This window comes from Mus musculus, chromosome 2, assembly GCF_000001635.26.
Source record: "Mus musculus strain C57BL/6J chromosome 2, GRCm38.p6 C57BL/6J".
NCBI classification, from domain to species: domain Eukaryota; kingdom Metazoa; phylum Chordata; class Mammalia; order Rodentia; family Muridae; genus Mus; species Mus musculus.
In genome coordinates this window covers 76,205,082-76,231,386 of record NC_000068.7, presented here as the reverse complement: position 1 = coordinate 76,231,386, position 26,305 = coordinate 76,205,082, and the positions used below count along the sequence as shown (strand labels likewise).

The window sequence follows — 26,305 nt, the reverse complement described above, 5'->3', positions numbered from 1 at the left end:
AGCATGGGTCCCATTCTGAACTTTTGTCTTATAGGAACAAAAGAGGGTATGAGGGATAAAAAAATCTACAGGTATTTCCCTAGGTAAACACAAGTTGTATCCACTACTAAAGAATGAATTACACTTTAGACTGGAGCAATGCCTGACTTCTTGTCCTAGTCAATGGTGGATTTTTGTACAACATGCTTCTAGTTTACAGAGTATGTCGTTTGAGAGGCAGCTCTTCATTTGTTTAATGTAGATAGCACAAACGACCCCTGTGTGCTGCAGTGGTCCTTAAAAGCCTGGGGATAGTTTTAGGAAAAGATGTCAAACTTCAGGAAAGTTTCAAATAACTAAAGTAACATTGAAAATCGTGCATGAAGTGAAGGTTAATGGCAGCTCTCTTAAATAGCGCCTATTTGTGACACTTGCCATTTGGGGTACTCAGCATCTTGGTTTTCCTCTGGAGAATTCTCCTTTCACCCATTTTAAGTATTCATTGTGCCCACCCCAAACTCAGTGATGGGCACACAACTGTCCTTGCCTACCAGAGGACTGGTTTTTATTTGCCTATTTAACCCATATTGAGCCAACAGAAGTAAGGGGCAACATCGTTTTTTTTTTTTTTCAAGCATGCAAGAAAGAGAAAGTTCTTTCACACTGTTTAGATTTTATTTTGAGTTACGTTCTCTAAAGCTACAGATGCATTTGAGGGAAAAGCCCACGTGAGGATGTTTTGCTGAAGCAGACACACGAGAGGATATTTTGCTGAGAACAGACACGTGGTATTTTTCTAAAAGCTGCCTGGTGGAAGGGCATGTGATGCTTTGCTGGAGGAGATGTTTGAGAGGACACACGATGTTTGGAAAGAGTAGAAATATAACCCAACAGACAGTGGACGATGCTCTTGCATTGGTTTGCGTTGTAACTCTTTGCTGGTCTTCAGTGGGCATCGCTGATGCTCAGTTTCTCTGCTGACGCTCCCTCGTAGTTTCTTCTGGGTTGCACTGCTGCTACTGACTCTTGTTTGGTGTTGTGCTAGTGGACTGGACTGCTGACAATGAAGATTGGAATTGCCCCAAAGAACTGTTTCTAAACAGCTCCACAACACCAGTTTCCTATTAACCGTTCTTTCTCCCTACTTCTGGTGGGTGATGGGCTAGACAGAAGGTCGAAGCATTAAAGAATCATAATTATAATAGGTTTTGGAAAATCTAAGCCTACAGGGGACAAATGAATTTTCTTTCTCTGCTTAGGCCAGAAGCATTTGGGACCGTATTCATTTGTATATAGACTCTTGAAGATGTAGTGTAGAAACATACTGGAATGCCTTCCTTGGACCAAAAGGCAGAAGAGCACAGAGAGGACTAAATTATTATTTCTGCACATAGGTGCTGGGGACTGAACTCAGATCCTATGTAAGAGCAGCAAACACTCTTAACCATCGAGCTCTCTCTCCAGCCTCAGACTGATATTTTTATATATCTGTAGAAAAATATTAAAAATATTATGGCCACATGCAAAAATAAATCAAACATGCTGCCAAATATTTAGAAAAAGTAGGGGCTGAAAAGATTGCTCAGTAGTTATGTGCAATTACTGCTCTTGTAGAGGAAGAGTTAAGTTCCCAACACCCGTACAGCAGGTTGCAATCACAGGTAACTCCAGTTGCAGGGTATCCAGCACCTTATCTAACCCGCGTGGGCTCCTGCACATATGTGGTGTACATACACCTATGCAGCCACACGGTACATGAATAAAAACACATCTTTAAGAGATATTTAGGAAAATTAATACAAATATATATTTTTGCCAGATATCAGAGGGTTGTTTAATTTAAAAATATATTATTATTTCTTCCCTTATTCTAGATAATGATTAGTCTTCATAATTTTATAAGTTTTATGAAAAAGGTTTTCTCCTTAGAGAAACCACCTGGCCAAAAAAGTAAGACTCGGGCTTTTCAAAATTAGACCTTTCCCAATGTGGTTAAGATAAGAGAAAATAGAACTGACGACTTTCTAAAGTTAAATTTCCACACTTAGGTTCTTCAAGTCAAAGAGCCTGAACCTTTAAAGAGGCATTTAACTCATATTGCAGAGCTGTTTTTCAGAAGTGCTGGACCAGTGACTCCCCCTCAAGAGATACCTGAGGATGGCTATTTCCATATTATTGCCAGCACATATTATTTATGATCATAGTTGCTGTGGTTACAGTATAGTAGTCGTTAATGATTTATTATGATAATTTGTATATTTCTTGATGACAAGTGTAGTAGACATTATTTTCTCCTTTAAAGAAGTGATTTGTGTTTCTTGTCTTTTTTAAGTGCCTGGTTTTGTCTTTGGCCATTCTGGTTTTAGAGATTTCCTTCCCTGGTTAGAATAATGACAATCATTATAAACACTGCCAATGATCTGGGGAGGGATGTTTTGCCTTTTATTTCCTCTGTTATCCATTCTTAAGATCTTGAGTTTGCTACCTAGAGTCTTTGTGTTTTAGTTGCATAAACAAAGCTATAAGCTTGATAAAGCTTTTTCCATTTATAATATTCACTGTAGGGCATTGTTGCATTAATTAAATATTAATGACCTAAGTATAGTTTTCATAGTCTTCTTAGTTTCAAACCCCACTGGAGAATATTGCTGGAAAATTTAAAATAATATAGTTTATTATACATGTCATTTCTCTTGTATTTTGATGCTTAGTTATTTTTGGAAAATGAAAAAAAGAAATAGCAATAAAATAATCCCTTTGTGTCCTCTGAATAGAAACTATAATTTTCCTCACTGTTTTCCTAAGATTATGATCTATTGTCTGTAATCATCTAAAAAGCACTAATCTGAAGTCTTATGTATTGGAGATACTTTCTCTTGTGCACCTAATGACTTTTTTTTTATGCTGAAGATGATATAAAAAGTTTACATATAAGTAGCAAGAACTCTAGTTTGTAGTATATGGAAGGCATGTGTACTATTTCTTATATAAAAATATTTAACAGCTTCCATTAGGACAGACAGTGTGTTTAAGCAGATGTACTTTTTTTCTGGATGGGAAGTAAAGATTAGTGGGTGGCGATAATGGGAGGGAGGTGCAGATTGTTACCGGATGCAACGGGGTTGATACTGCTGTCCAGAGAGAAATGGAGGTTTCAAAAGATGCTCAGTTGCTATGACCTCCTTCTGCCTGTACATGGTTAGCAGGGTTTACAAGTGGGTAATTTGAGATTAATGGTTTCTTTGGCACAGAGAGGGCACTTTTGAGGAAATTTGCCTGTCTTTGAGAGTACAATAACTAATGATAAGCTTGCTTCTGGAAGTTTACGATTGAAATACATTAAGAACATTTAAGTTGAATGCCTATGGGCAGCTGGCAATGTACAGGGATAAAAGCTTGGTCCCAGAGAGACAACTTTGAGAATCATCACAAAGATAACTAGAGAAGACAGCCAAGAAAAAGAGACAAAGAAGGGCTGGGCCTTTCTTTGTCAATTGGTAAATATCCCACAGACATACCCAAAGGCCAAGCTGATAGAAGCAATTCCCTAATTAAAGTTCCCTCTTTGCAGGTGGCTCTAGTTTGGGTCAAGCTGACAAAAACTAACCAGTTCAGCCATGTAGATTACCCAGGGAAGATGGGAACAACAACATCACTTGAAGAACAACATTCTCCTTTGATGAGGAAGAGAAGGATGGGGAAGATGGATACAGTAAGGGAAGAGGGAAGGACATTCAGATTCATGATAAAGGATGGGAATTCTGAAACTCAAGTGAGCCGCTTACCTCCACAGACAAAGCAACAAAATGCCGACATCAGATATCAGCAAGTTTGTAAAGCATCCAGAGTTCCCTTTTACCACTGATGATCAGGCAAATGGCATGGCTACTTCGGACATGGTTGGGCATTCTGTTGAGAAACTACGTATACATTTACAATATAACGCAGTAGTCACACTCCTATTTATCCAGATGAGCTGAAAACATACATATGGGCCAAAACTGGTACGTGGATGCTTATAAAAGCTGTGCTCATAATTGTCAAGACTTGGGAACAGCTTAGACACCTTTTAATGGGCGAATGGATAAATAAGCATTATTACAATTGGGTAATGAGAATACTAATCAGTGATTTTTAAAAGAAGAAATGAGATCATCAAGCCAAGAGAAGGCATAGAGCCATTGCAAGTATGTATTCCTAAGTGGAAGACAACATCTAAAGAGCATATACATGCAGTGGTGCCACCTCTGCCATAGTCTGTGAAAGGCAAAGCAATGAGTCTATAAAAAATAAAATAAAATGTCAGGGATTTGGGAAGAAGAACCAGTTAGGGTGAAGCATTCAGGGTCTTTTGGCAATAACTATTCCGTATGATACTAAAATGGGCATATTTATTTGTTACAACAAGAACAATGATGAACTGAAACACTATCATCAACACAGAGGGACGTTGAGACAGTCTGTAAAATGACAGCAGCCAGATATAAAAGGCCTCAGAACGTGTGATTCAATTGATAGAAAGTGCCTGCTACTTTAGGAGTAGGAACTATGAAAAGTTATGATACTAATAGGAGGAAATGTCAAGAAATGTTTCAAATGTAAAGAAATCAGGTACTACGTATCAGAGGAATGTCTATATGTAGATTATGACATAGTTAGACCTTTTCTAGCCTCAAGCATGGAAGCTCTAAATTGCTCTCTAATGCATCTTCCTGCAGTTTTCCTTGAGCTTGGTATATGAAGAGTGACAGTCATTACCTTCAGAGCCAAAACTCAAAAATGCTAGGACCAAACTATATCTCAAAGCAATTTCTTACAAGAGCCGTGACTTATAAAGATAGACAGATGAAATATGTAGGTCAAGCTGCTTATAAAAGTAACCTTGGCAGAGCTGCAAGGTAGCCTGTCTCGATACTTCGGACAGAGGGAGGAGGCCAAGATCACTAAAACGTAACATTTACTCACCTTAGACAAAGCAATTGTAGTCTTTGGACCATTAAGACTGTATTAGACCAACAACTGCTAACCATTAAGCTCTTATAGTTTTTAAACGTGGAAAGTAGTTACTCATCAGAGAGCACAATGGGTATTTGCTAAGCATTAGCAAGTGATGAAGAGACCATTAGAAAAGTAAATGGAAAAGATGATGGTATCAGATCAAAAATTGGGTCCCCAACAAATGATGCAACATGGGGGAATCTCAGAGGCGATCAAATGAATGTACATTAAGGTAACACATGGCCTGGTCATAGTTGTGGTAGGGGCTGTTTTATCAAATGAAATACATTGTTGTGTGAGTAGGGGTAAGTGTGAACTCCGGTTGCTGTTAGTGAGCATGCGGATTGGCAGATTCTTTTTCTGGAGGATCATTTGGCTCCAGCAACTAAGAAGTTTTCAGATAGGGACTAGAGAGAGAGATGGCTCAATAGTTAAGAGCACTAGCTGCTCTTGCAGAGGACCTGAGTTTGATTCCCAGCACCCACATGGCAACTCAAAACCATCTATAACTCCAGTTCCAGGGACGCTGATGTCCTCTTCTGGCCCCTGCAGACACCAGGCATGCTTGTGGTGCACAGCTATACATGTAGGCAGAATTCTCACATACATAAAATAAAATATAAATAATAACTAAAATCTTCTAAAATGCACACATTTCTTTATCCTTTTACTATGAGACTATGCCTAATAGAACAGCTGTCCACATGCCCAAAGCTATATTTGCCAGAAAGTCCACAATAGCTAGCTTGTGTTAGAAATTTTTGGAAAATCAAAGTCTCTTCGCCTAAGATATTCTAGAGACCGAGATGAAGAATGCTAGCTTTGTGGAAGGGATGTGAACATTTCCAAGATTGAAGGGATGCTGTAGGTAATCACTTATTGTATGATTCTGCCTATGTTTATAAAACTACCCAAATAAGATACTATAAGTTTGAAGTTCATTTATGAACCTGAGTTATGCTGATACCATACTATTGTATGTATACCTACTGTTCTTTTTTCTTTAGAAATCTCTAGACTCATTTCTTCATTCCTGAACTTTCTTTATTCCATTTTTTCTTTTTCATTAAATTTTATGTGTATGGGTGTTTTGCCTGCATGTATGTTTGTGTAGCACGTGCATGTAGTAGCTGAAGAAACCAGAAGAAGATATCAGATCCTCTGGGATTAGACTTACAGACAGTTGTGAGCTGCCATGTAGGTACTGGAAATCAATCCCAGGTCCTCTGAAAGAGCAGCCAGTGCCCTTAACCACTGAGCCACCTCTCCAGCCATTGAGTGTTCCATTCTTTGAAAAGACTATGACCATGTTCTACTTCATGAAAGTGAAAAAACTACTTTCAGTTTCCAAGTGCTATTTTTTTAACATACTGTACTTGGAGAGTTTATTTAATATTTGAATTATAGCTCTTTGAAAATATACCCACTTCCCAATGAATGGACTGGGACTCAGTGAAGCTTTGCCTCCCAGTTTGGGCTGGGGGCACAAAGAACTCTGAGCATAATTTTTAGCATCAGTGATAGATACAGTTTCCAAGCTGTTTTACCCTGAAAAAAAAAAAGAGGTCCATAAAGGTCCTGGCCCTAGAACCCCTGGAAATCCCCAATGTAGACATTCACCTGTCTTTAATGATGCATATTTGGACTCTGCCAAACCATGGGGCCTTAAAAGCCCTTCTCTGTGGTTTTGAGTCTAAAAGTGCTGGCTGCCTCCTGTCTTTCTCTGGTACCAATGAAAGGCTCTGTGCTATGATTTCATGCTTATTAATGATATTTTCATGACTTTCCAAGGCTGATGTGACTTTTTACAGTGTTTAATGACTTTCAGTTTAGCTCCCTTTTGGAGTGGGATGTTGTAAAGATTAATTAGCCAGCGTCCACAAAGTGCTTTCAAGCAGAAAAGTGCCACACAAGGGTGTACAGACTCATTAGCTTCTCCATCATTAAAGCTCTCTGGACCTTTTGGCATTCAGAAACTGGATGGTGAAGGCCACATCGAGATTTTTATTTTTTATAAATAAAAAAAGGAAGAGACTTCAAGAAGAGCAGATTAGAGTATAGCATGGTTTTTCGTTTGGGGTTTTTATTTTTGTTTATTTCTCTTGTCATGCTTTGAGATTGAAAAGATGATATTTTTCTGCTGATACCACTTGTTTCAGTGTTTTTCTTATTCCCTCTTTTCAAAACCTTTATTTTTCCTGCATCTCCTGTACATTTATTTAGAAACTCCAAGTCAGACTTGGGACGTAGAGGTTAGTAGAGAGTTTAATTACCAGGCAGGATTAGATCCCAATATCACATAAAATCAGGCCAAATAGGAGATTGTAAAGAATAATTAACATGCTTGTAATGCCAGCATGCAGGAGGTGGAGACAAGAGAAACAGGAGTTCAAGGGTATTCTCCAGTATGTATAGAGTTCCAGGGTAGCATGAGCTATTCATCTCTGTCTCAAAAGCAAATGCAGAAACAGAAATCTTGAGTCATGCTCATACTGGGTATCCACAGTGCAGTCAAACCTGGCCTGAAGTGCTGGGCTGTCACACCAATGACTGACACAGGGTAGAACATTCCCAGTGCTCATAAAGAACCCTGAGCAGACTTCAGTGAGTCACAAAAGTATAATATTGTCTGTAGCCACAGTAGTTATTGGACAATGTGCACTTGCTCCGCGGTGGATAGTTTGGTTATGTCCTGATAGTTATTATAAATTGAATATATCCTAACTCAAAAACTCATTTAGTAGACCTGGCTTCCAAGACATCTTCTTAGCAGCACAGAATATTGTGGAAGTTTGGCCGTTAACCCCTTCACTCCCAGGGCTAACTGAAACCTGCTGCTGTATCACAGAGAGTATTGCGTAAGATATAGCTGTCCTGGGAGAAACTAGAAAGCCAAAGCAGTTCTACGTAGTGTGTATAGTTTAATTTCTGTTTATTATTGTGTATCTGTCTCCCCGTGTGTGATATAGTGGGTGGGGGGCATCCACGTGTGATTTGTGTGTGGAGGCACATACAGCACAATGTGTATGTGGCCAAAGGACAACTTTGTAACGTCAGTTCCTGCCTTTCGTCTTCATGTGGGGTCCAGGGATGGAACTCAGGTCATCAGGCTTTGAAGACAGGTGCTTTACCCATGGCACCATCTTGCTAGGTCCTAGTATGTATTTAATTTGCGTCACCATGAATCTGAAAATTACCCTTAGTTAAGGACTATAATATATCAATTAATGGTTCAATTTATTATATGACTCAGTTAAGCCTTTGACTGAGTCTCAGAAAGTACAAATGGCCACCAACTGCATTATTGTGTAAAAGAAACTAGACAAAGGCAAATTATCATTGAAGACTTAGATTGATGGCTGCTATTTTTTGTTGTTAGCATCAAGTAGACTTGACAGGGTAAAGTAAAATACCTTTTAAATATTAGGAGAAAAAATTATAAACCTATAATTGTATACCCAACCGAAAAAGAAAATCAAAATGATCACCACCAATACTAAAGGATATTCTTGTAGATTTTCCTCAAGAAAGAAAGAACAAAAGGATGGCAGTAGGGCTGGGGAAATAGTTCAGTGGATGAAACATTTGCCACACACACGTAAGAACTAGAGTTTGGCTCCCTAGAATCCAAAAGTGAGGAAGGTGTGGTAGCCTCCCTGAAATCCCAGACTGCAGAGACAAAGACAAGGAGATGTTGAAGCAGCCTCGCTCCCTAGACACAGTGAGCTCTGGATTCAGTCAAGAGACCCTATCAATGACAAAGGAGAAAAGCAATTGAGGAAGACTCTAGACACTGAACTCAGGCCTCCATGTATACCTCTACACACATGTGTGCCCCACACATATAAACATGCATACATATACAGAGGTTACATACACAAATACATACAACAAACATTGAAAGAACAATGGGAAGGAGTTCAGAAGGAAGGAGGAAGTTCACCCTAGAGAGAAACAGTTGATGTAACTGTAGGTAACTCTAAACAAACTTCGATAGATGATGTTGTTGATGATGATAATAATTATGATATGCAAAACAAGATAAAAGTAAGAAAAAAGGTAGCATGTAAGTTAGTAAGATAGCACTGAAAGTTACAACCTTTCGAGGTTTCTGTTTTCTTGGAAGAAGACCAAAAATAAACTAGATTTGGTCAAGTTGAATAGGAAGTTTCTAATTTAATAAGAAAATCAGGAACACAGTGTGGAAAGGGGGAAATAAGAGTAAAACAAGAATCATTAGCTTAGTAATTTACAAAAGGATGTGCGTGTGTGTGCGCGTGTGTGCTGTGCGTGTGCGTGTGCATGTGTGTGTGTGTGTGTGTGTGCATGACAGGTATAGTAACCAGCCTTGAGAGCCTTCCTTTGTAAATACCAAGTAGCTAGCTAATGAATGTACAGTTGTAGGAAAAGAAAAAGATGAACAGTGCTGTCCTGGTGGTGTCTGAATGACTCTTTATGGCTTGGTATAATACAGTGTCCCATGGCAGCCTCACTTACAGATCACAGATAGGGAGTTCCAGTGCCTTTTGATGGGCAGCAGCTGCTTTCAGAGGTTAATTTTATTTCATAGTAAACAATTCTTCTCCTTGATTCACACACAAAAAGGCATTTCTATCTTCCAGGGCTGCTCACTACATAACAGTTTTCTATTTGACTTAAATGGAAGTAATTATTTTTGTAAGGTTCAATTTTCAAATAATATTTAAACCGAGATTTGTAGTAATATATGGTGCCAAGTTGGGTCTGAGATATTTAAATGCATTATGCAGAGAAATACAAATGTATAGGAAGCTTTAACAAATCAATATATTTTCTTTTGAGCTATGTATTTTTTCTGAGATAGGATCTCAGACAGCCAGGTCTTGAACTCACAATCCTGTCTGTCTCCCCCATGCTGACCACAAAAAGAAAAAAACCACTCGAGTTTCCAAATTTTTTTTAAAAAGTCATTAACATTTTGCTAGACACAAATAGATAAGGAAGGCCGGAAAGGGGGGGGGGGAGGATCTAAGGTGACGCAGGTGGTAGAGAAGACAGTGGAATTAGGTTCTAAGATGATGCAGGTGGTAGAGAAGACAGTGGAATTAGGTTCTTTGTATATAATTTGGGGAGTGAGCCAGGATAGGGCTCATTTAGTTTTGCTGAATCTTAGATTGAAGAAGATACAGCTATGGAGTCAAATCTTAGAACGTCTTTAACTCCAGATTGGAACTTACATCTTCGCCCTTATTGGTCACGTTCCATGGTCTTTGCCATCTCTGTTGAAAGAATTTGAACACATAGAGTGTATAGTGTAGAAGATAGGGAATATAACATGGTAAAGTGGGGACACTCTCGCAGGGTGAGAGTGAGCAGTGGTCAAGGGGACCATTTGGAGAAAACACTTTTGAGGGAGAGATTGGGCAATGGCAGAGAAATCACAGTGCAAACCCACATACTTACGTAGCTTTATACATTGTTTCCTAAGGAGTCTGGAATGGGCCACTTCCTGTGGGTTGGTTTGCTGTGCAGGTGACTGACAGGCCCATTGAGAGAGCAGTGCAGCTTTGTTCTTTACTGAAAGCCTTTTAAAGTCTCATCTTTCTGGTAGTTTACAATAGCAAGTCTCCAGACCCTGTCTTTGATCAGTAATTAGTCCTGGGGTTTCATTCCATTCCAAGTTTTACAAGTTGCTGATTATGTAGAAGGGTCCATTTTCAGTGCCTTGCACATTTGCTCATACTTGACTTAACTACCTAGCTCCAATATTGCAGGAGACTGAGCTCGTTAGTAATCATTTTAGGGATATAGTTAAGGGTGGAAGAGGGTGTCAGTGTGACTGACAGAGCCTGCTGCATCATTAGCACAGTGTCTGAGAAGGCGGCCAGGCAGTTCTTGCTAAATTAGACTGATGGGGGGCTCCCAGGTCCAGGGAGTAAGGATGCTGGTTTTGCTTCCTGCTTTTGTTTGGATGCGTTGGCAGGGGCATTCACTTGACAGATCAGAGTTCACAAAAGAAGACAGCCAGCCGGGGATCTTTTGACATTAAACATATTGTGTTGAATGCTTCATAATTGGTTTGTATTAGCAGGTTGTTATCTTTGACCTCTGCTGAATTTGAGCTTCACTAAGATAGGGTGGTTATATGTATGTGAACACAGTCCGTGAAAGTGACATCTGTTAGGTGTTTCAGATGGAGAATTGTGGAGTGGCTTTTCCTAAGGTTGTGACAATATCATTTACTGGTAAAGACTAAAACTGGGAGAGACATTTTAAGACACAGTGGCATGAATTGAAGGACTAAAAGAACTAATCCTGCCAATGTGATTTAAGTGGTTTTTTTTTATTTAAATACATAAAACACACACACAGAGAACACATATACAAAACCACATTATAATAAACAACTATTTGAAAATTCAAGATTTTCAGTTGCTTTTTTTTTCAGAAACAAAAGTAAATAAACAGATTTTCCATTAATAGGCAATGGGACCTTGGGCTATTCTCAAGCTCTCGCACGACACAGCTTCGTTCTTGGTGCCTGACCCACTTTCTGCACCACAGGATCCTCACCCACTTGCTCTGCTTTGACAGTCCCCCTACTTACAACCAGTTCTGTGTTCCTGCAACACTGTGCCTCTCACTTAGCAGGTCCTAAGTGGTTTGTCATTTCCTTTACAGTTCCTCTTCTACCCAAAGAAGTATGATCTGAGCCTTACATCCTCATCCGGGGGTGAGGTCTGGGCCTGCTGGTAATCTCTTGTAAAGTTAGAATCTTCATAAAGATTCCAGTCTGACCTCTGTAACCGTCTTACAGCATCTCTCAAGGTCTATTCCTTGGTGAGGATTGGCTTTGACCCATCAGCTCAGCAACTCACCCGAGGGTAGGTTATCACTAGAAACCTTTCTTCTCCAGAACCAGAACCTCTACAGCCTCTCAGAGCCTCTCAAACATCTAATCCCCACCTCCTCTCGTGCGGCAGTTAACTAGACCATCGCAGTAACCATATGAGAGATTCATACTTCTCTGAGAGGCAGGTTCCCATAGATGTGAAAACAGTAGGTTCCAGCCTCAAACTGACTGAATTAAATAAGAAACTCAGCCCCACCACCACCACCTGCCATCTAGGTGGCCTTGTTGATTATTAAAAAGTCATATTCTACTTCACTTGCAAGGACGTTATCTCTGGAACGCTGGCAAGAGATACAAGACTCCTGGTTCTGTGACAGAGACTAGTTTATTACTAACAGGAAGAAAACTAACAAGAGCATCGGCGTTTGTGCTGGACTCTTAGACTTATAACTTCACGTGGAGCAGGAGCAACCTCAAACTCAAGGCAACTGAAGCTACCCGTCCAGTGGGAGAAATAATCTTTATTATATTGCATAGCAAATAATTCTGCTTTTTACTAGCAAGGAGATGCTGTGTCTGCCTTCGAAGGGCATTCATTGTGCAAACATCCTTGACAGTGCGCGCCTCTGTAAAATGTGCTGACGAGAGAGAGAGTGGTGTGGGGAGGAGGGAAAAGCCATGAAGAATTATCTCCCAAGAGCGTTTGGTACCCTTACAAATCTCATTCCTCATCTTACAAAAGTGCAGCTACTGGTAGAATGTATATCTGTGAGGATCAGAGGGAGATAATTCTTAGAGAAATCTGAACATCATGCCTGACTCCCAGAATCCTGCCTGCCCAATCGATAGAAGGGCTTTGTCTATGTCAATTCCTACTACAAGTGATATTTTTTTTTCAGTAAGTTGCAAGCATGTTTAGCATGTTTATTGAATTCTCTGTAACCTCTAGAAAATATAATATTATAGCTTGTTGAAATTTCTGATTATTTGAGCCACAAAACATTAGAACTAAAAACTACCATAAACTTGGTCTCGTACAGGTAAAAAAATAGATTCAGAGTGTCTAAGTGAATTGTTAAATTTCATACAGAAAGCCATGAAAAGGACAAAAATGATGTGACTTAAGATTCGGATTCCTCCAGGAGCTAGAGAGGTGGCTCAGCAGTTCAGAACACTGACTGTTCTTCCAAAGGACCTGGATCCAGTTCCCAGCCACCGGTAACTCTAGTTCCAGAGGATCTGACACCCTTTTCTGACCTCCCTGGGTGGGCATCAGCCATGTATTTGGTATATAGACTTACATGTGGACAAACACTTCAACTTATAAAATAAATCTAAAAGTATGTAAATCTTCAGAATTTAAAAAATTACCCATGAAGCCTGGTAAAAGGAACTCAATATTGGCGTGACAAGGCCAGTGAAGCGAGGCTTTAGAGAAAAGTTCCCGCGTTCATTATTCTACATTCTTCTTCCTTCTCGCTGGACTTACAAACCACCTTAGACATGTCCCAGAGGCAAACATAATCTGAATAAGTGATAGAGAGTAAAATAAGTAGTTTCCAAGGTCAGGTTGTGCCTTTTAAGTTAATCCATATTATGTAAGACTGGGTTTTCAGTTTGTCTTTACTGTATAAAACAGTATCTTGCCCCAAGAGACTCCACTTTACAATTAGTCTCTGACTCTGTCTTGAAGATGTAGGATGATCCTTCAGTTGGACAGAGCTGTGAATAGGACGGTCTGATACCAACCATGAATCAGAGACTGACAAGTGACTTATTCTTGGAGTTAAATGGGAGCCACCTTATACATTTATTGTGGTGCATTGAGAACGTGAGCACACAGGTTGCATTAAAATTGTATCAGGAAAACCAAGCCCAAGAACTTAACAGACATAGCAGGTCAAGGGAAGAGCGCCATCCCTACACCCCTATAACAAGGTAGACCCCATCCCTGAAAATGATGAGGGCCCACCAGCCTGACAGAAGAGCACCCAGTGTGTCCATCAGGGGGTGGCAAGAGAACACCCAAGTGTCTCGGGAGCTTCAGCTTAGTCAGTCAGTGTTGATACGGCCTCTTCAAACTGCAGTCTCTTGTCCCTCCACCTCACCATCCATCAGTCTGCCAGACCTGGTCCTGCCCTTCACATAATCCCTACAGCCCAACAGCTAATTCTCCTCTACCACCAGTAGCTATGGAAGCTTCTGACTTCTTCCATAGCTCAGTTTCCTTTGTTATCAGTACAAAGATTCTTAGGTCGATATCAGTTTCCCAGCTTTGGCCTCTGAGGCCTCTTTGAAACTCCTCCAAACCCTTGCTGTTTTAACCCTTTGCAAAGTCATTCTGTAACACACACGCACACACAATGTAATTTGTAGTGTGTGGTATATGGCATATTAGTAATTAAGATTGAGATAAAAGAATCCGAGTTCACTCTATTCAGGGTTATCAAGGGAAATTGGATTATTAGTCATGGTAACCACTCACCTTGTGGATTTACTGTTAGTCAGTAAATTATAACATCATGAAAGATACAAGTGGGCTCACCTATGTTTCTGACATAGTCAACTCACAACAGTGACTTGGATCCAACTCTCCTTAGTCCATGTAATAGCCACCATCTCCACAGCAGAAAAAAAAAAAAAAAAAGTACAAACTAAACAAAACACCCCACCCCAACCAGGAAACTACCCAGAAACCTGCTCAGTGTGTTGTTGGTATTGAAAGGGGTTCAGTTCTGGCCAAAGGCAGGCATGCTCTGGAGGGATAGCTGCAGCTTGATGTGTCCCAGTCCCTACTGGCCTACAGGAAAACACACTAAAGCATGAAAAGGAGAGGGGCAAGGAACGGGAAAGAGGAGAAACAGAAGCAGCGTCTGTTTAGGGAGGGCAACTGGAAGACTCACTGATGGAATCCTGAAGGATTTGCAAAATGAGCTACTTGTAGGGCCTTTTGCTCCCAGTTTTCTCTCCTGTTGCTTTTCTCCTCTAAGAATGACTTCATAGCTTTAAGAGCTCTGAAATTCCTTTAGGGATCCCTAGGCCAGAGTGTGGCTCGGTAGACAGAGTTAGATAACAGATGATAGGGAGTAGGAATTGTGCTTCAGCTTTTATTTTCCCCAAGTCATCCTTTATTCCAGGCAACCCTATTCTGGGTGTCCCAGAGGTGTCTCACAGGTGTTCCTGTGCGGTTGATCTGCATAGGCGAGCAATACACTGCCCCTGGTGGCCACTTCTGGAACTGCTCTGTGTGTCTTGGCGCCTTTGTGCAGACAGAAAAAGACCAATACAAACCATGGCATTTCTACTGGGGTTCAGAGAAGTCCCAGATAAACGTCTCTTATTCCTCTTATGCTGCAAAAAGTTCAGGGAACTAGTCCGTTCAGTTTTTACTGGGATATCCCATCTGCCAGAAATCGGATGTTCTGAGATGGGCATGAGCCTCGGATTTTGACTTCCTTTTGAGAGTTTCTCAAGGTTAGGCCCAGCACAGCTGGGTATTTTTAACCCCTGGAGGAGGAGGCATTCTCTCTCATAGGCCCCAGGCCTTTCCATAGGTTGCTGCAGAGCCATCCCAGTTTGCATTCTTGCCTAATCATATCTACCTGATCCAAACGGATCCACTAGGTCTTGAACCTAAATTCCTACTGGACCTGTTCTAATAGAAATGCCCAAGTCTAGTAGCTGGCAGGACAAGCGTGATCGCTTTTATAGACAGGCATGTACACAGGGATTCACTCATGTCCTTCCCACCTCTAAGTATGCATGTGAATATGTGCCTTAAGTTCCAAGGACTTTCCAGTTCTCTTCATTATCGTTCGTTTTTTCAGAGTTGGACTAAAAAGCCAGGCGTGGTGGCGCACGCCTTTAATCCCAGCACTCGGGAGGCAGAGGCAGGCGGATTTAAATGTGACAGGCATGGTTTACATATTATATAGCTTTTGGAATCTTTGGTTTCACTCCCGTTAACTTTTCAAAACTGTGACTTTCCCAGTTAAAGACTGATATACACCATCTTAATGTTAACTCTGAGAACTGTGCCCCTAAAGCTGAGAGTGTTAACAACTCAACGTCTGGCTCATTCGATTGAAAGGAAAAAGCCCCAAAGGCAGGAAATGTGGGTTTTGGTTAAGAGTGGAAGCTCTAATGCTCTGAATGCTTTCTGTGCCCCAGGTTATGCAAATGTATCTTCCGTTCTGTGGAATCGCCATATCTAATGCTCAGCTCTTCGCTGCCTCAAGGAAAGAATACGAAAGAAGCAGGGTGAGTAGCTAGCTTCAAGCTCGCTGTCTTCCTGGCTTATGTGAGTCACTCCATCTTTTAAAAGTAGCGGATGATCATTGTCTAGTCTGAAGATCATTCTTGTTTGTGCAAGCCTGGAACGACAGGGCTGAAGATCCCTTTAAACAATGCATGAGTTATGGTTACAAGAAAATACACATTTTCTGTTGTTGTTTCTGGGAAATAGAACTGGTTTCTTTTAAAAAAGGAAATCAACCCACGTCTATACTGTGTGGCAGCGGATATTTATCCTCTGTGCTCTTAGCTTTGAAACAGCAGCAGTTTTAGTTTAGTTCCTTCAAGGGGCACAATTTCACTCCTTGCAGATTCTTTTTCTAAGGTTTTCTAGAAGAAGCAATCTAAGGCATGTAGGACCATCAAAGAAGCACTGCTTTGTAGGGACATTAGAGGCAATGATCTTATATACCTTTAGGAACTGTAGACTCACACAGTAAAATGTACCCACAGACTCATACAGCCTTAAATTATCAACCAGAGATCGAGGTTCACTCTACATTTATATATATGAAGATCATTGTTACAACCCAGAAACAAACTCAATAAGAAAATGTTAAAAATGGATTAAATCCCTCAGCCAATGAAATAGATTAAAGTGTATTTACAAAAGCATCATGACAGTGACTATTTGATAGTAAGCATATGAATACTTGCTGACCACACAGCCGTCTTCCTTAGCAGGGCGTAGTGTGCCCTTCCTCCACCTGGGTCTCCTGTTCATTTTAGAACCATTTCTTGCTCGACTATTCCTTTCATTTCCTATTCCAGTGATGTTTCTGTGACTTCCAGATAACAGCCTGTTTGTTTCATCTTATCACACTCCTACCTCCACCCCACCCCCACCCCCACCCCCTTTCTCCTCTGTTTCCAATGACTCCTCTCCCTCTGCCAACTGCCTCACAGGTCCCAGTGCATCTTCCTCTCCCCACTTCCGGTCCTTCCTTGTTCTAGTGCAGGTACCCATCACGTTATTATAATATTTGACGATGGCCCTCTTCTGTAATCCCATTATTCCTTAAGGGAAGCTTCTTGTACTAAGACAGTCCTTTCATCCTTGTGGATGGCACAGTTTACTTATTCATTGAACAAATACATATTGTGTAGTTCTCATGAGATACTGTCTGTCCTTACAAAGCTTACTAGTCTAGTGGAAACAATAGATAATAAAAAAGAAAAAGAAAAGAAAAGAAAAGAAAAGAAAAGAAAAGAAAAGAAAAGAAAAACCACACAATGTCAGACAGTGATAAGCGTTATAAACAAAGATAAAGGGAGAGAGATGGACAGGCACAGTTATGGTAGGTTTGATTAAGCAGATTATTTATTTTTTGGAGCTGATGGGAAGGTGTCTATAGGGAGTTGATAGAAGGAGAATGAAGTGAGAAGCCCAGCCACTGGAAGACCTGTGCAGAGTGTCCAGACCATGACACAGCAGCTGCAAAGACCCTGTGTTGTTGGTGGATAGGGGGACTTCAGGAATCCGAGGAGAGGATGAAAGACAAGCCAATGAAGATAAGAAGCTGAACCCAGGGCTACTGGGGAGAAAGGCCTACGGGCAAGTCAGGAACTGTTAATTTTAAGGCTCCTAGTAGAAAGCCAGTAGGAGACTTTTGAGCTGATTGCAATTCATTTAAAAAAAAAGCAAACACCATGACCTCCTTGGAAGCAGGGAAGGGCTGGGGAAGATTGGATAATGGGCAGTGACAGAAGACTGGGAGGGGAGCCAGAAGACTCCATTGAAGTCTAGAGACAAGGTGGATGGCATTAGGGCCATAAGAAGTGAGGAACTCCCTCCAAATCTGTGGCAAAACATTTAGGGCTTGCTGGTGTGGGGGACAGCGAAGGAGACTTTGGGCTTATGCACAAGTTTGTGGGCAGCAGAGACTTGGAATATGGAGCTACCCTTGAGGGAGTGTAATATTAGGGGTGGAGATCGTGTAAAGCCAGGAGACCTGCTGAAGGAATCTGGGAAGACTGTGTGGAGACGAAAGCAGAGCAGAGGAGGATCCAAGAGTCAGCTCAGGAGTAGAAGGGAAGGGGGCGCACAGCTGGTTTACACAGAAGTGAGGTCAAGAAGCAGAGCCCACCACCCTCGGAACTGCTCCCACAGGCTCTCCAACTGTTGGATCATTCTAGATGTGCCCTCTTCTCCTCCTCTCCTGGAGCTAGCCTTTTTGCTATTTGTAAAATCTTTCACCATTCGTTAGCAAAGCAGCAATTTTTAATTAGATAGAATGAAATTGCTGTAATGTGATTTGTCAGTGCAAGACTCCGGGGGCATTAATTTCCCTTTTGAGAGAAATGTTCTTGTGGAGAAGGTCCAGAGGCTCTCCACGCAATCATAACGAATTGAAAAGTTAAATAATTGTTCTGTTAATATGATCCATCTGAAGAAATAATCCGAGTGATTAAGGTAATGATGTTTCCCTCTTAATAACAGGGAATTTGCTTGTAATTACTCAGACAATTGTCTCCCTTTGAAAAATTATTTCTTTTATTTTTTGAGATTACAATTAGATCATTTTCCTCTTCTATTTCCTCCCTTCAAGCTCACCCGTATATCCCTTCTTGCTGTCTTTCACGTTTATTGATTAATTATTGTTATACACATATGTACATTTCTTAATACATAAACACAACCTGCTCAACCTGTATAATGTTACTTGTATGTATGTTTTCATGGCTGTTTGGAACTGAATAGCCCAGTGTGGGTTCTTCCCTGAGTCAGAATTGTCTTCCATTTAATGTCTTTGACCATGAAGTTACAGTGCATTGAGTTCTCACAGCAGTTTGCTGTCCAAAGGCCAAAGAGGCTGGCTTCAGTTAACATAGGATTTGGAATCCAGTGTTTCTCTTAGCTTTGGAATCATGGGGCAATGTGACCCTTATCCTCAACAATGGTCTTTCTTCAAAGAGAGTGCTCACCAGGAGCTTCGGTCCTGTCCATGTCCTCCTCAGCTAGATTCATCTAATGGATGCCTTAACTCATTCAAATGCTTTTCTATCTCAAGGGAGTCTGAGAAGAAGTTTTGTTTCAGATTATTTCAGGATAAATCAAATTTCAGGACGAGCCATTCCTGCAGTTGAAAACCAGTCATACCCCTGGGCTGTTGATTGACATTATGATGCATAAATTCGAACCTGGGTATTCATGGAGGTTTTGTGTGTGTGTGAAAGGTCACAGGCAAATGAACAATTTGTCTAATGCTACTAAATAAAGCACAAGCCAATCCAGTGGCCCTGTAATTCTCTGAAGAGGGTTCTGAAAGAAGCTGAATTTCTACCACCTATAAATAGCCTAATTGTTCTGCAAATTCTGAAGAAAACAAAAGTCACTAAAAATTCCAAACAAATATTACTTCAAAGCATAAATTGCAAGCTCCCCTTGGCTACAGAGAGTAATAGGTTACTGCAGCTTAGTTTTGAAATGAGTACACTGTGCTCAACTTGTAATTTAATCTTTTCCATTAATTTATGTGCTTCCCAACCTGCCACCTTAACAATAATTCTAACGAGGGTTTCTTTCCTGAGACATCCAGTAATATCGGAATGTTCTAGTGGACAGCTGGGAGTGAGGCAGTATTTCTTCTTGTATAGAGAGATTAGTGTTCTGATACACACACAGACACACACACACAGCTTTAATAACATTTACCTGCATGATTCTTTCAGAATTCAGAATTCTGGAAGAGGTAGGTATTAGTGAAAATGGGTATCAAATTGAGTCATGAAGCTATTTTTTCTTAAGAGTGAAGAAAGCCTGCTTTGGAGTTTTCTGAAATAAATATGCTCTGGAGAGAGCCAAGTACTTGTTATTTAAAAAATGTCAGTTTTGTGCTCAGTCATATTGAAGAAAAGCCACCGCAGTGGGTAAAGCACCCACATGTAATAACTACGTGGTTACTGTTACACTCGTCGCTATATTATCTGGTTATATTTTTCGATCTCAGGGTATGTTATAAAGTGAAATTGCTGAGCCATGCTAGAAAAACCATAAATGTTTTAAAAATTAGCCACATGAAATATTTGTTATTAGAGAAAATATTGCATAGAGTTCTGAGGGAGGAAAGGCTGGTGCGTTTCTGCCTTATACTTCTGACTACATCCATCTCTGTCGCCAGGCCCTGCTGGAGGTGGTCAATGACCTCTTTGAAGAACAGACTGATCTGGAAAAGATTGTCAAGAAAATAATGCATCGGGCCCAAACTCTGCTGAAATGTGAACGCTGTTCCGTCTTACTTCTAGAAGACATTGAGTCCCCAGTAAGTTATTCTCCTCTCCGTGCGGGCGTCCAAGACTGAGCGGAAGGAAGCTGGGTGTATCTGCAGTTCAACTTGCAAACAGATCAGCAGCATTTACACCTTCAGCCCCCAAGGGAACAGTTTACATATGAGAGGTTCCTTCCTTTAAATGTATTTTCCTTAGGGAACATTTTATATATGAGAGGTTCCCTCCTTTAGATGTATTTTCCTTAGGGAACATTTTATATATGAGAGGTTCCCTCCTTTAGATGTATTTTCCTTAGGGAACGTTTTATATATGAGAGGTTCCCTCCTTTAGATGTATGTTCCTTCTTTTCTTGTCCTCACTCTAAAAAGTAGTCCTTTTAAGCGGGTGGGGAGCTTAGAGCCCCATTCAGCTCTGTGTAGCTAACAGATGATTGTGATTCTCAGTCATCACACAACTAAACTAGAGGGCCAAGTGCAGCTCCACCCACCCCATCTTGTTTGAACTTGTCTGCCCAGCAAGTCTGTAGTAGGAAAATGTCGTTCAACCCTCAGAAGAGGGCAGGAAAGCAAGCAAAGGAGCAGAGCAAAACCCCCTCAGACCCTGGGCAGATGGTTACTGAGCCCACTCAGTGAGTTCAAAGACCAAGATTAAGAGCTATTTCAACATCTCTGGGAACAGTGTTTAATGATACCCAACTTACAAAGATAGTGTCAAAAAAAAAATAAAGAATCTGGGGTTAAAACTGTAATGAGTATTGAAACTTTGCATAGATTGTTTAGGATGTATAGATACATATATGTGAACCCTGACAACATAATTTTTAGTTCTGAAAATTCATATAGGAGCATAAACATGTATTAATAGACATAAAACTTACTGAAAGGGCAACAAAGAAGAACAGTGAGTAAAATTCTGACTGAAAAGCTATTTAAATGTTCTTGAAACAGATTTTCTCCTTATTTTTAAAAAAATAGCTAAATAAGGGGCAAAGCAAAAAGGAAAAATATCTGCATGAAGGCCCCCTCTCACGACCCTATCTGACTCTACAGACACCTTGGCAAAAAAGCTTCAGGGATGAATTATATCAAATACAGAAAGTAATGGCTAAATTCTGGGCTTTTAGGCACACAAATGGGGCTTAAAATCTTGTAATTGTGTTTTTCTAAGACCTTAAAACTTGGGGCAAGGGAGAATGCTCGATCAGCAAAATGCTTCTCTTGAGAGAAGGAGAGCCTGAGTTTGATCCGCAGGACTTGCACCAAAAAGCCAGGGCTGCTAGCTCGAACTTGTCCTAAGCACTGGGGAGGCAGATGGGTAGATCCCTCAGGTCCACTGACCAGCCAGCCTGTTTGTCAAGCTCCGGGCCACTGAGAGATCCTGTCTCAAAAAACAAAGAGTATGAAAAGTGAGAGCTACTCCACATGCATGCACAATTCCTTGCCCCTTCCCGACATACACAGAAGTGTATGTACACATGCACACACACACACACACACACACACACACACACACACACACAAGCAAACAACAATAACAACAAAACACTAAAAACTGTCATTTGGAAGAGCCAGGATTTTCTAATCTAAAGGCTAAATGAATCATAACTAAAAGTAATGAAGAAAGCAAGAGACTAGAAAAAGAACAGAGAAAGCCCTAGAAGATCTGACTCTTGAGTTAATCAGATTGGGGAGAGCAACATGTGTGGAACAGTTGGGTCCTCCTCACAGTGTCCCAGGCCCAGGTCTTCCTCACAGTGTCCCAGGCCCAGGTCTTCCTCACAGTGTCCCAGGCTCAGGTCTTCCTCATGTTGCCCCCTATTTAAGTGTCCATACAGTAGTGGTAGTGGAAGGGTCGGTAGATGATCGTAAACGTGTCTCTGAGCCAAGGGGCAGGGAATGTCCTACAGGCTCTCTAAAGCCTCTGAGAAGTAGGAAAGACAAATGTAGTTTTCTCCATACCTAAGAGAAGCTAACATGGAAGGCTGGCACCTGAAGAAGGCTCCTGGCCAGGCTGTAGGAGGTGGGGCACTACATCCTAGACTTGAGGACTAGGAAGGATGCTGCGGAGGCCAGTGAAGTCTCATACCCCATAGCAAGGAAGAAATGGAGGGCAACCATTTCTTTCCAGAGCACACAGGAGGCTACAGGTCACACCCTGAAGTTTCCATATCTCAGTTTAAATCTGAAATTACTGAGAAAACCTGGCATAGTACACTTAACTGAGGTGTTCTCTTTTGCCTTCTGTCAAAATAAGCAGAATTGAGGCTCAAGAAGAGATGTAGTTGACTTCTAGAAAAAAAAAATGTAAGTTCCTTTTTGTACAGTTGTATCTGTGACCTTAGATTTTTGTGATCAATATACCAATTTCCCTCTCTAGTTAATCATTCATTCTCTATTTAATTCACCTAATTGACAAAGGAAACATTTATAAACAAAGAGTGATTGATGGGTTGTTCTGTAAGTGCTGGCAACTTAGAAAAAAATTTTAAAGTTGGATTTCTAGGTTAAACCTGTTTTAATTTTATAACAGGTAGAATAGTTAATATCTCACAACATATTAAATGAATGCAGGATCACTTAAACTCGATGCAGAAGGGAACTGATACATTGCTAAAAGAGACCAGAGAAGCATTTGAGAAAACCAAATAAGATTTCAAGGTTACAACCAAAGCTTGTTACAAATCAAGACCGTAAACTGGGGGCTGAGAGGTTGTCTTTCACATTGGAGAGAAATGACTTATCTCTATAAGAGACAAAGCCATGGCACTAAAGCTGCACACTTTTGTCACTAATAACCAGTGAGCAGAACTGAGTTGGTTTCCCAGACCAGGAGCTGGCAGTTTTTTTCCTATAATACCTTGAGTTTTTCAGGGTAGGCATTCTCTGGTACAGTTACTCAACTCTGCCACTCTAGCAGAAAATCAGTCATAGACAATAAATTAGAATGTACATTGTTGTGTGCCAATAAAACTTGATTTATAAAAATAAGGGGTAATTCAAAACTTGGCTTGTACATGGTAGACTCTTATTTTAGAAAATCTCTCCCTCCATAATTAATAAAAAAATCAGCATATAATAAAAAGCATAGAATATGTGCAAAGAAGCCATAACAAGAGTGAGGAAACCAAAGGCTTGACACAGAGCACGTTCCAGAAACGTTGACTAAGGTTTTTCATGAAGTGAGATTAAGCAAACACCGTCTATCTGAAAAAAAAATATGCTGAAAAAGAAGCTGCAGAGAAGTCAGAAATATATTGAGGAGGAAGAGTAAGAGGAGGAGAGGGAGGAGATGGAGGAGGAGAAAAGGGAGGACGGAAGGAGAGGAGGGAGATAAGGGAGAGAAGGAAAGGAAGAAGAGGAGAGGCTGAAGAGGGAGAAGAGGAGGAGGAGACAGAACATGTCGTTGGTAGAACTTGGAAGAAGAAAATGTGAAATCATACAGGACTGAATATTACATTTTTAGAAAGCCAGAAAGAAAATCAAAGACAGCTCTAGATGCTTTAAGGAGCATGGAGAACAAAATTGAAAATGAAATGGAGAAAAGTAAATTATAAAAAGGAGAGAATGAAAAGAGCAGAGTCATAATGAAAGTTCAAAGTAAGGATAATTCGCTGCCTCTGAAGAGAACACGGCAAATGGAACAGGAGAAGGCTTTCAGAATTTATAACTCTAGGACATTTTATTGAAATAAAGTCAAAGTTGGATTTACAGATTGAAAGAATGCTATTCAGAAGTCAGCACTCACTGCTCAGCACTGAAATACATCTGATGCTAATGGAATTTAAAGATAGGGGGAAAAAAGGAATCCAATCTGTGGGCATCTAGGCAAAGACGGGACACTCTGGAAAAAACTTCACTCTGACGTTAGTTAGGCTTCTTAGATGAGGTCCCCCAGGGCTAGACCTAGAGCAAGACCTAACCAATCCTCCGGGGGAAGATGTGGCTCTGTAATTTAAAATCCATGCAAGTTCCTATTCAATTCTTTAATCACAGGTGGCCTCAAATATGCTTTCGAATATGCAGGTGAGATTCCATGGTGCTTTTAAATCTGCAAGCAAGAGTGTAAGAGGTATAGTTCCAAGAGCCTGGAGAAGACGGGTGGCTATAATATCACCATGCAAAAGGGGTGAATGACAGCAAGATAAATAAGAGCTGCATCAAGGGCTGGGTGTGCTTGAACATGCAAACTGTGGCTAAACCAAGGTCAATACTTGCAGGAGTAGAAGCCTTACGTTATCAACTGTAGCAGTGGTGTTGGTCCCTGAACTTGGGAAACACGACTAGTGGCAGTGGGCTGTGTTATGCAGCAGTGCACTGTCCAGTGGGATATAGTCCTTTTGTGCCTTGAATGTGAACTGTGAAACACAGGCCCATCTATTTGAACACTCAGTCTTCTGTCAGCTCTTGGCACTGCTTCGGAAGGTTGAGGAACCCTTAGGAAATCCAGCCTTCCTGGAGGGAGTTGGTCACTGGAAGTAGGTCTTGTGGTTCAGCCCCACTTCCTGTTCACCCTTCTTAACGGTGAATGCATTGTAACCTGTTGGCCTCTCTCTCCTGCCACCATGCCTTCTCTGCCTGATGCCAGGTCTTCCCACCGTGAGGGAATGTGTTCCTCAAACAAAGCCAAAGTAAACTCTTCTTCCTTTATGTCCCCTCTCATCACATATTTTTGTCACAATAAGAAAAAAAAATCAGTGGCACAGTCCCTTTTCTGCTAAGTGGCATTGTTGGGGGGTGGGGGAGGAGATGCTCCTATGTCTCAGCTGTGTTGTTCGTAAATCGGTTCTGAGAAGTGATATGGGATATTATAATAATGCTTGGCTTCAGTTTTTGAGCTCACTGCGCTGTTCTTTGTGGTTGTTTGTCTGTCTCTGCAATGAAAGCAACAGTCTTAATGTCTACCGTTTTACAATAGTTTTGTATTAGATAGGGTAAGTCTTCTATAGTCTTCAATTTTAAAATTGTAATCTCACTGTATCCCAAGAGAGGAAGAGGAAGCCCCTCTTCCCGTATTTCTCCTTTGTCAGGGAGGAAAGTTTCTCCTAAAAGGGCCTTCCAGAGTCTACAGTCATGATCTTTGGGCATTCAGGTATAAACTGATATTTACTGAGTTTCAAAAATAGAAACAATGAATGTCTTTATAGATAGTTCCATGCCAAGATTAAAATCCCACTCTCTTGCTTCTCTTAAGTGTTTCAGTCCATTGATTTTAAGTGACTTTGTCAATTAGAGAACAAAACAAACCCTTATCTGTACACTGCTGTCAACATGAGGAAATGCTTAGGCTGCTGAAGTGAATAGAGTCAGTTTAACCGTATTCCATCCTAGGGACCGTCAAAGTGACTCTGTCACTTTTCTTAGCTTCCAGTTCATGCACTTCCTATTACCCCTGTGTCTTGTGGAGCTTGGAGAAAAAAGTGAATGTAGAAATTGCAGCCTTAGAGTCCTCAGGCACCATCTGTTTTGTTATTTCCCAGGACTCTCTCTGTTCTGATCATCCTGATGGTGGCAGCTAGTTCCTCGTCCAGCATACTAACAGGCACTTCATAGCTAAGCCTATGACTTCCGGGCTCCTTTCTGGAGATCATTTACTGAATGTAACAGAGCTAGCCATGCACGCTGGCTTTCTATCATAAGTCCTAACTAACTCCTTGGCCTTTGTGTACATACACGCTCAGTGAAGCCAGTGGCTGAAGATATTCGCATGTCCTCATCTGAGGGGAAGTGACAGGCGATGAGTGTCATCCAGCAGTTCTTTGTTTTTTAATTTTTTATTAGATATTTTCCTCATTTACATTTCCAATGCTATCCCAAAATTTCCCCATACCCTCTCCCCCACTCCTTTACCCACCCACTCCCACTTCTTGGCCCTGGCATTCCCCTGTACTGAGGCATATAAAGTTTGCATGACCAATGGGCCTCTCTTTCCACTGATGGCCGACTAGGCCATCTTCTGATACATATGCAGCTAGAG

At 40.9% G+C, this 26,305-nt stretch overlaps 1 protein-coding gene across 3 annotated transcripts in view; it reads left to right on the top strand.

Annotated features, from left to right (window-relative positions):
- Pde11a (phosphodiesterase 11A) overlaps positions 1–26,305 on the top strand; it is a 353,338-nt gene that overhangs the window by 107,759 nt on the left and 219,274 nt on the right. For all 3 annotated transcript variants that reach the window (NM_001081033.3, XM_006499454.2, XM_006499453.2), the window contains exons 3-4: positions 15,980–16,069; positions 20,224–20,364. In NM_001081033.3, the coding sequence (NP_001074502.1) occupies positions 15,980–16,069; positions 20,224–20,364 (231 nt within the window). The remainder of the gene's footprint in view (positions 1–15,979; positions 16,070–20,223; positions 20,365–26,305) is intronic.